Genomic DNA, 10,456 nt, shown 5'->3' with positions numbered 1-10,456 from the left:
CCCCACTCTTACACCAGCCCCCACTCCTGCACCAGCCCCCACTCCTGCACCAGCCCCCACTCCTGCACCAGCCCCCACTCTTGCACCAGCCCCCACTCCTACACCAGCCCCCACTCCTGCACCAGCCCCCACTCCTGCACCAGCCCCCACTCCTGCACCAGCCCCCACTCCTACACCAGCCCCCACTCCTGCACCAGCCCCCACTTCTACACCAGCCCCCACTCCTACACCAGCCCCCACTCCTACACCAGCCCCCACTCCTGCACCAGCCCCCACTTCTACACCAGCCCCCACTCCTGCACCAGCCCCCACAGGTCTTGATCTCATCAAGCCGCACATGATTGCCGTCACGTGATACCAGAGGTACGCAACAATGTTTTAATGGTCCTGAGAGTAAAATAATACTGTAAGATTAGTGGAGGTTTCACTCTAACATGCTGAGTGTAGGGAGCACCAGCCTCACTATCACATGGTGAGTAGGAGAAGTGTGGGCTCACTATCACAAGGTGAGTAGGAGAAGTGTGGGCTCACTATCACAAGGTGAGTAGGAGAAGTGTGGGCTCACTATCACAAGGTGAGTAGGAGAAGTGTGGGCTCACTATAACACGGTGAGTAGGAGAAGTGTTGGCTCACTATCACACGGTGAGTAGGGGAAGTGTGGGCTCACTATCACACTGTGAGTAGGAGAAGTGTTGGATCACTATCACATGGTGAGTAGGAGAAGTGTGGGCTCACTATCACACGGTGAGTAGGAGAACTATGAGGTCTCATTCATGCTCAGAATTGGTTATAATGTCCCTGTTATCATACCATCTCTACCGTTCTCTCTGCTATCCTACCTACCTACTTATATGCCTACTCTCCTGGTTATCTTCCTTCCTGAATACCTGCCTCACCTATCTTACCCTAACCTATCTTACGTAGTTAATCACACCCATACTTACACATCTCCTTGCTTACCTGCCCATAACTACCTTCTTAAGTGCCTGCCTCCCTCCCTCCCTAACAGCCTCCCCTTACCTTACCTACCTTTCCTGCGTAACTGCATTCCTTTCTATCTAGTTGCGCCAAATAATGATTTTGTTGAAGGACCCTTCCGTCCCGCGTCCCTTCAAGGGGAACACTGAACGCTGCTGCCACCTGTGTCGATGTGTGGGGTTATCGACAGCGAGTTTCTCACTAGTAATTTCGACGAATCACAAACTTGCAGTAGCCAGATTCCGAGATGAATTAAATGCCCACGATGAATGGAAGACGATAGCGTAAGAATATTGAAATCTGTAGTAAGGTCTAATGGCCTATAAAAGGCAGCTCCGATTTACAACCACCCTACTGCTGTTACCTAGCAGTAAAATAGGTACCTGGGTGTTAGTCAGCTGTCACGGGCTGCTTCCTGGGGGTGGAGGCCTGGTCGAGGACCGGGCCGCGGGGACACTAAAAAAGCCCCGAAATCATCTCAAGATAACCTCAAGATAACCCACACTCACTTATATACGTATATAGGTATATTATAATAAATATTATGCGTGGAACATTTCAATTATGGCACGGGGGGTCTCTGAGTCACGTGACATCCTCAGACGTCATTAGAAGTCTAAGACGTCATGCGTTTCTATTTTTGTTTACATGTAATTAGGAATGAGCACCGTAGGTTCTCGTACCTAATGACAAGTAAACAAAATAGAAAAGTCGATCAGTATTCAATAATAAAAACGGTATTCCAGAATTTGGAAAATAATGAGCAACAGGGATGAGGCCTTTAGCGTATATGAAGGCACACGAGAAGATATGAAATCCGCCGAGAAGTTAAACAAATTGTGCGGGAAAACAAACAGGAGGGAGAGTTTGTGTAAACCGGATACATGTGTAAAGTTCGTGTAAAGTTCGTGTAAAGCTGAGGATTAACCACAACAGGTGGCAAAGTGTTAAATATAAAGCATTAAAATAATAATCCTGACACACAGAGATCACACTAACGTGATGCATCAAATTAACAAAGGCAGTGTCTGGGATGCTCCGGGACGCAGGTTCGAATCCTCGTCACGGCCCTTGTGGATTTGTTCATAATAATCCTGAATTTGCTGATAATTGTGTCACAGTTTGCGTTCGTAAATTGTCAATTATCGTCTAACTAATTTTAATATTTTTCGCAAATGTAGAAATAATAATAAAATATATTATAATTTTGTGTATAGTTAGGTTTAGTGTTTTGGGTTCTTTTGGTAGTTATTTGTATGTCATCCAGTCATCAGGCCAGGCTCGTTAAAGCAGCGGCCCGTCTCCCAAGACACGTTCATCAATTTAAAGTTATTTAGTGTTAAAAATATGTTTGTTTTTATAAAGATTACTATTTTTATACCTTAAAGTTCTATGTATAGTTAGGCGTAATATAGTTTAGGTTCTTATGTCCTGTGGGCGATTATTTCGTATTTGGAATACGTGGGTGAAGCATTTACGGCGTTGCGATTCGAACAGAGGTCATCAGCGAAGCAGTGTTCGAGAAATATTCGAACGTTATCACTTCGGTTTAGGAACTGAATTAATGGGCATTTGTAACCATTGCTGATTAGGAAGAGTTGTGATCAGTACGGGTTGATTGCCCTGCTTGGCTAAAGCATTTAGGAGATGCGATTCGAACACTGAAAGAGAGAGCAGAACTTTTCTAAAAGAACTTGAAGATAAATAGAAGAGAGTCGAGTAGTGAGTTTACAGTAATAATAATATTAATAATAATAATAATATTCATTTTTATTTGCAAGAAGGTACAATGGGTTTGTGAAATTACATAAGACTGGTATTTTTACATTCATGCAAAGCCGCTAACACGCATAGCGTTCCGGCCAGAAACGCTATGCGATATTCTTAATATGGAATGGAAGATATTTTTAAACATGGGGTTTGGCGGCTGGATTAGTGAGTATTTGGCAATTTGTGTCATAACAGGCTTAATCCAGCCGCCAATTCCCCTTGTTTATGACCGTGAAATTCTTTACAGACTATACATACGCTGCTCTGGAAAGTGTTTCGAACTCTTCCATAGGTTCGAATTCTGTCTCAAAGGGCTTCATGCACGTATTGCAAATATACGTAATTACCAAGAGAATCAAAGCATTAAGCAGAGCTATACATCAAATTAACATATTTAATAAGTTTAATATATATTCGCGATGATTTTCATATTGTTTACACAATATGAAAACATTTTAGAGTGCTTCTTTGGGCTCGGCCGCAGCTTGAACGAGCCTTGTTTGAAAATTGGTTGCTGGATGAACCCGTCCTCACACTAGGCTGGTTAAAGTAGCGGCCGTCCTCCCCAGACGCATTCATAAATTTTAATACACTGTGTATTAAAAATTGGTTTGTTCTCATATAGAAATTAATATTCTGATACATACAATTTATATGTATAGTTAAGCGTAGGTTAGGTTAGGTATTTAGGTTCTGTTTCCGATTATATGTATTTGAAGTACGTGAGGTGAAGCATTTATAGAATTGTGGTTCGAACAGAGGACGTGAGCGAAGCACTTGTTCCGTAAGTGTTCGGACGTCATCAGTTGTGAGTTGTGAGTAAACCATTTTTCATTCATAAACAGAGGGTATGGCGGCGAGATTAACGAATTTGGATCTTTGTATGCGAGGACGGGCTGCTTGATTAACGAGCATTTGACCATTTTTTATGAGAACGGACTGAAAAGTAGACTTGAGCAAAGCATGAAAAGTTTGAAAATATGTACATATGTTAATCGAAAGTTGAGAGACGGAACGCTGGGGCCACATTCACGAAAGCACTTACGCAAGCACTTACGAACCTGTACATCTTTTCTCAATCTTTGGCAGCTTTGTTTCCAATTATTAAACAGTTAATGAGCTCCGAAGCACCAGGAGGCTGTTTATAACAATAACAACAGTTGATTGGCAAGTTTTCATTCTAGTAAACTGTTTAATAAATGTAACCAAAGCCGTCAAAGATTGAGGAAAGATGTACACGTTCGTAAGTGCTTGCGTAAGTGCTTTCGTGAATCTGGCACCAGGACAGGAGTTGAACTACGTGCCGGTAAGCACCGACAAATCGTTTGTTTACGAGGTCAAGGCATGATTGACATCAGTCTATTCCTGGTACCCGAGGCGTCATCATCGCTCGGTCGGTAAGATGTCAGTTGCTGTAAATTGTTATATTTTCTTGTCTTATATCTGTTGTTCAAGTTCAACGGGAGAAGACGTCATTGAGAGTCGGGAGTCTTTTGAAATGTCAATCATCAAACGAGGCGTCAAGGTCCGGACACTTGTATATGCTTACACGCCGGGTTTGACTTAGTAATGACCCTCACATTCGTAATGACCCTCACATTCGTAATGACCCTCACATTCGTAATGACCCTCACATTCGTAATGACCCTCACATTCGTAATGACCCTCACATTCGTAATGACCCTCACATTCGTAATGACCCTCACATTCGTAATGACCCTCACATTCGAAATCACATTCAAATTCTCAGTGACACTACAACATATTTTTTTTAACACAGTTTTTTCATTGCTGGTCTCTTCATGTTTCTGAGAACTGTTTCTTTACTATCGATTCTAGTCGCTTTTTGTATACTCAGCTATTTGTGCTTGCGGGAGTTGAGCTCTGGCTCTTTGGTCCTGCCTCTCAACTGTCAATCAACGGATGTACAGGTTCCTGAGCCTACTGGGCTCTATTATATCTACACTTGAAACTGTGTATGGAGTCAGCCTCCACCACATCACCAGTGTTCGTACTTACTGCTTGTATTTAATATCTGTGTCTGCAGGATCAGGCTGTTAGCTCTTGGACCCCGCCTCTCTAACCATCAGTTGTCTAATGTTCTCGCTTCCGATCAGTTTTTCTCAATCATGTCTACTACATATATTTCACACCCACACACCCACACCCACACACACCCACACACACACACACACACCCACACACACCCACACACACACACATACACACACACACACACACACACACACACACACACACACACACACACACACACACACCCAGGGCCGTAGCAGCTGTCTAACTTGACGACGACCCTCAGCTTACCTAATGAAAAACCTAAATATACAGACCGGTAAAAAGGGGAAAAGCACTGCCGAACAGGGAGAATGAAAGGGGTGACAATAACCCCCTTCCTTTGTGGCAAGAAGTTGAAAATTCCCTAACCAGGGGGGTAATTAGGGCCTGAAAAGAGGATTAAGGGGGGATTAATGATCATTAATCTTAATCCCATTTCAGGCCTTGAATTCTCTGGCTTGTTGGCTGAAAAGTGAATAGAGATGAATAACAGAAGGATTAAGGGCGTATCGAGTGACAGAAAGAGAAGGAAAACGTTATTATATTGGACATAAAAATAGAATAAATGCGGAGAAAGGGTGAAAAAAGGGGGTAGAAGAATGGGCAATAGACCGAAGAGACAGAGAGTAAAGACATATAAAAAGGGAGACAAATAGAAAGTTGAGGGAAAAATGGGTAGAGAGAGAGAAAATGGGAAATAAAATGGAGGAAAAGAAAGGAAGGAAGAGAGAAAATAACAAAATTAAAAGCTGCGTCAAAGCAACAGCGCAAAACATGCAAAACCCCGCAAAAAAAATGATAGACAAGGTAATGAAAGAAGAGGCAAGGAATGAAAAGAAAAAAGAACGAAAAAAAGGTGGAAAGAAAAGGCGAATAAATGATGAAAGAAGAGAAAGGGGAGGATAAAAGGGGTTAATATTTCCCTCCCCCCCCCCCGGCAGCCATTGCCGCTTGGCTCTGATCTGACTCAATCCATCAATCATCCGTGTGTGCTGGAGTGACGTCATGAAAAGGGGTGAAGGGGGAGGTCAGGCTGTTGGTGCGTAGGTGAGGTGAGTATGGGAAATGAGAGGGGGGGGTGAGAGGTGAGTAGATAGGAGAGTGTGTAGGGAATAGGTGGATTTACGGGTTATTCATGCCCGTGCCACGTCGTGAGTGGCTTAATCTTTTGTCAATCAGTCAATCGAATAGGTAGTTGAGTGTGGGTCGGGAAGGGGCCGAGGAGTGTGAGTAGGTGTGTGTGTGTGTGTGTGTGTGTGTGTGTGTGTGTGTGTGTGTGTGTGTGTGTGTGTGTGTGTGTGTGAGTGTGTGTGTGTGTGTGTGTGTGTGTGTGTGTGTGTGTGTGTGTGTGTGTGTGTGTGTGTGTGTGTGTGTGTGTGTGTGTGTATTCACCTAGTTGCATCCACCTAGTTGTGCTTGCGGGGATTGAGCTCTGCTCTTTAGGCCCACCTCTCAACTGTCAATCAATTAACCGTTACCAGCTATGAACAATTTCTTTTTCCTCCACACATACACATACACCCAGGAAGCAGCCCGTAGCAGCTGTCTAACTCCCAGGTACCTATTTACTGCTAGGTAACAGGTGCATCAAGGTTAAGGAAACTGCCCATCTATCTCCGCCGGGTGCGGGGATCGAATCCAGGTCCCTAGGTCTACGAGTGTAGAGCACTGTCAACTCGGCCACCAAGCCACCCAGAGTGTATGTGTGAGTGCGTGTGTGTCTGAAGATAGTGCGTTTGTGCGTGCATATGTACGCCTGTACATACACGTACACAAACAAGCGTGCTTTAAGGACAATGTACGCCGATATAACATGAGAGTTCAGCGAGCGAGTGCACGAAGAACACTCGGAGGCCTAGAGTGACCATCCAGCCCATTGTTGGGCCGGATGGTCACTCTAGGCCTCCAAACAAAACAAAACAAAACGCAAACAAAACTGTTTGCTTCGCTCCCTCTCTGGGTTTTTTCCCATAACTTTCGCCTCTATATTTTTCCTCTTTCAGAGGTGTATAATGACTCCCTTTTTCATCACCCCTCCCCCCCCCCGCTGTGCCCTTCATCCCCCTAATGTATTCATGCTTGTCCCTTTTGTCACAATTATTTAATTTTCTGTTTTTTTTCCGTGCCTTCGTTCGAGTTTACATGATTATCAGCGTATAAAGTACCATTCAATTATATTTTAAAATGATAGAAAATAATTATCAATAGCTCTAAATTAAATACACAAAACCAGTCAACCACACAGAAGGAAAACAAAATTATAATAGAAAAAAAGTACTAAAAAGACAAAAAACACGTGAAATCAAACACCACAAAAAACACTCGAACGCATAACAATAATAATATAATAAAAATAACTCCCTCTACCGACCGAGAAAATTGGCTACCACATGTAGAAAATTTAATAAAACTATTGTAATATATATATATATATATATATATATATATATATATATATATATATATATATATATATATATATATATATATATATATATATATATATATATATATATAATATATATATATATTAGTATATTTTGGTAGCCGTCTTTCCTGTAGACATATATTATTAAATATGACCGAAAAAGTAAGATTAATAATTCTAACACGAATTTTCTCAATCTTTCGTACATTTCTTTTCACTGTTGGAGGAAATTCAAAAAACAATTCTCCAAAATTCATTTTTATTTTTATTAGAAATAAAAATGAATTTTGGAGAATTGATTTTTGAATTACCTCCAACAGTGAAAAGAAATGTACGAAAGATTGAGAAAATTCGTGTTAGAATTATTAATCTTACTTTTTTGGTCATATTTAATAATATATATATATATATATATATATATATATATATATATATATATATATATATATATATATATATATATATATATATATATAAGAATTTTAAAATGAGTTGCTGATATGAATGTGACTGAACCGATGTGGTGGGAGGGTTGGGGGGGAGGGGGAGAGATGAGTAGGAGGGGTGCCAGAAACACGTGGGAGTGAGTGCCAGGACGTGCCATGAATCCATGGACGGTGCCAGGAAGGCCTGGAGGGTGTCAAGAATCCGGGGGATGCCAGGAGGGTGCCAGATACTCGGGGAGGGGATGCCAGATACAACAGGGGGGGGGGGGAGGGCAGGAAGCCAGGGGGTGCCAGGAAACTGGAGAAGACCAGGGAATCGTATACATATCATACGCCTCATTGTAGATTCTTTATATATACCTCACTCATTGTGAAGACACAGGAAGAGTCATAAGTCCTGCTTTCAGCAGGGCTTATGACCAAAGAACCAGGGCGTACCACTTGGGTCTGGACGGTAGGGCGACGGTCTCGCTTCATGCAAGTCGGCGTTCAATCCCCGACCGTCCACAAGTGGTTGGGCACAATTCCTTCCCCCTCCCTTCCCTCCCGTCCCACCCCAAATCCTTATCCTCACCCTTTCCCATTGCTATATAGTCGTAATGGCTTGGCGCTTTCACCCTGATAGTTCCATCCTTCCTACTCATCGCCGCCTCAAAAAAAGAAGACAAAAAAAGTGGAAAAAGAGCTCATTCAGGATAGTCTTTTCAGACTCAATACGTCTCTAATGAACAAGGTGTCTTTGTCATCTCCTCTTTGAAATTACTGATGCTAATATTACGTGTTCCTTTGAGATGGAAGATGCTGCCCACGGAAAAAATCTTGGATTTCGTAGAGTATGTGAAACGCAGATTCACATACTCTAAACTATAACCCCCCCCCCCCCACCCACTTCTTCAGAGGAGGGGGGGGGGGGGGGAATAATCGATTAGTTTAGGTAAGATTAGCTTTTGATAGGATACGTTGATTAGGTAAAACTGTTCAGATTTCAATTAGAAAACAGGACATGGATACATTTATTCCATCTCGCCAACACACCCTGGCCCTCCCCAGCACACCCTGGGCCTCTCCAACACACCCTGGCCCTCCCCAACACACCCTGGCCCTCCCCAACACACCCTGGCTCTCCCCAACACACCCTGGCTCTCCCCAACACACCCTGGCCCTCCCCAGCACACCCTGGGCCTCTCCAACACACCCTGGCCCTCCCCAACACACCCTGGCCCTCCCCAACACACCCTGGCTCTCCCCAACACACCCTGGCTCTCCCCAACACACCCTAGCCCTCCCCAACACACCCTGGCCCTCCCCAGCACACCCTGGTCCTCCCCAACACACCCTGGCCCTCCCCAACACACCCTGGCTCTCCCCAACACACCCTGGCCCTTCCCAACACACACTGGCTCTCCTCAACACACCGACATTTTCACTATTACAGTTAATGCAATACTGTATTGCAATACTGTTAATGCAATACTGAAATAGGGTAATTGAAATGGGTACTTGATAATAGGCGGAGGTGAAGTGTGGGAGAGGGTGAGGAAGAGGAGAGGAAGTGTGGAGAGATGGAGGTAGGTAATGATGGAGAAGGGTAGGGGAAATAAACAGGGGAATAGAGAGAGAAAGGATAGATACTGCTATCATCGGAACTGTTGGTGTGTGTGCGTGTTTGTTTGTTCCACCTCTCTGCTGCTTGCTGCTTCTTTATCTCTCATATCTCCGGTTGGCAGACTCCTACTTCCTCACGACGCATCTCTCTCTCTCTCTCTCTCTCTCTCTCTCTCTCTCTCTCTCTCTCTCTCTCTCTCTCTCTCTCTCTCTCTCTCTCTCTCTCTCTCTCTCTCTCTCTCTCTCTCTCTCTCTCTCTCTCTCTCTTTCTCTCTCTCTCTCTCTCTCTCTCTCTCTCTCTCTCTCTCTCTCTCTCTCTCTCTCTCTCTCTCTCTCTCTCTCTCTCTCTCACTGCTTCCTCTCTTGTTCTCTTTTATTTTTGTTAAATGAAGCCATAGTTCATTATATATATGTTATAGTACAATGCTTAGTACTAAATGTTAGTACTTAAGGCCGCTACTTAAGGTTATTACTTAAAGTTAGTACTTAAAGTTAGCACTTCTAACCTTAAGTTCAATATATACTATTAGGCGTGGACTGACTGGGGGCTCACACTATTCAATACTTTTAGGAACTGGCCTACACCAATCATTAGGCCTGACGTTTCCTTTTTCCTTATATTCATTAACTCATTAAAAAGACATTTTTTCATCACGCGTAACCATACTTTTTTCTGCTTATATATATATATATATGACAATGTCAGACCACATTAAATACATCTTCATTCCTTCTGAAGATGTATTTAATATACGAAAGTACTTAAGGAAATTCCTGTTTCATTTTCCTCCGTGGTCTGACATTGTCACATTCTTAATCACGTGTTTATTTTCGTGATATACACATACATACATATATATATATATATATATATATATATATATATATATATATATATATATATATATATATATATATATATATATATATATATATATATATATATAGGGGAAATTTCGCTTGTCTTCTGTCTCCCTGTCTCTAAAAATCATTCATTTTATTGTTTATATATTTCTATTTTCTCTATTTCGCTAATTTTTCTTTTTCCGTTTCACTTATCTTTCTTTGTTTAAGTTATCCATCGTCTCCGTTTCATTATCGTTTATCACAGTTTCCGACCCAATGGAAGGGACCCTCCCCAGGACACTCCAGT

The 10,456-nt window shown here is 42.5% G+C and overlaps 2 protein-coding genes across 2 annotated transcripts in view; one reads left to right on the top strand and one right to left on the bottom strand.

The window, feature by feature from the left end:
- Positions 1-355, top strand: part of LOC138355642 (putative uncharacterized protein DDB_G0290521) — a 660-nt gene extending 305 nt beyond the window's left edge. Inside the window, exon 1 of the mRNA XM_069310963.1 lies at positions 1-355. This exon is cut by the window's left edge and continues 305 nt beyond it. Coding sequence (XP_069167064.1) covers positions 1-355 — 355 coding nt within the window.
- The window catches only part of LOC123752992 (A-type potassium channel modulatory protein KCNIP1), a 293,403-nt gene that overhangs the window by 281,771 nt on the left and 1,176 nt on the right, over positions 1-10,456 (bottom strand). The gene's annotated exons all lie outside the window — the stretch shown is intronic.

Source organism: Procambarus clarkii, chromosome 6 (genome assembly GCF_040958095.1).
Source record: "Procambarus clarkii isolate CNS0578487 chromosome 6, FALCON_Pclarkii_2.0, whole genome shotgun sequence".
Classification (NCBI taxonomy): Eukaryota; Metazoa; Arthropoda; class Malacostraca; order Decapoda; family Cambaridae; genus Procambarus; species Procambarus clarkii.
This window is presented reverse-complemented; position numbering and strand designations above follow the sequence as displayed.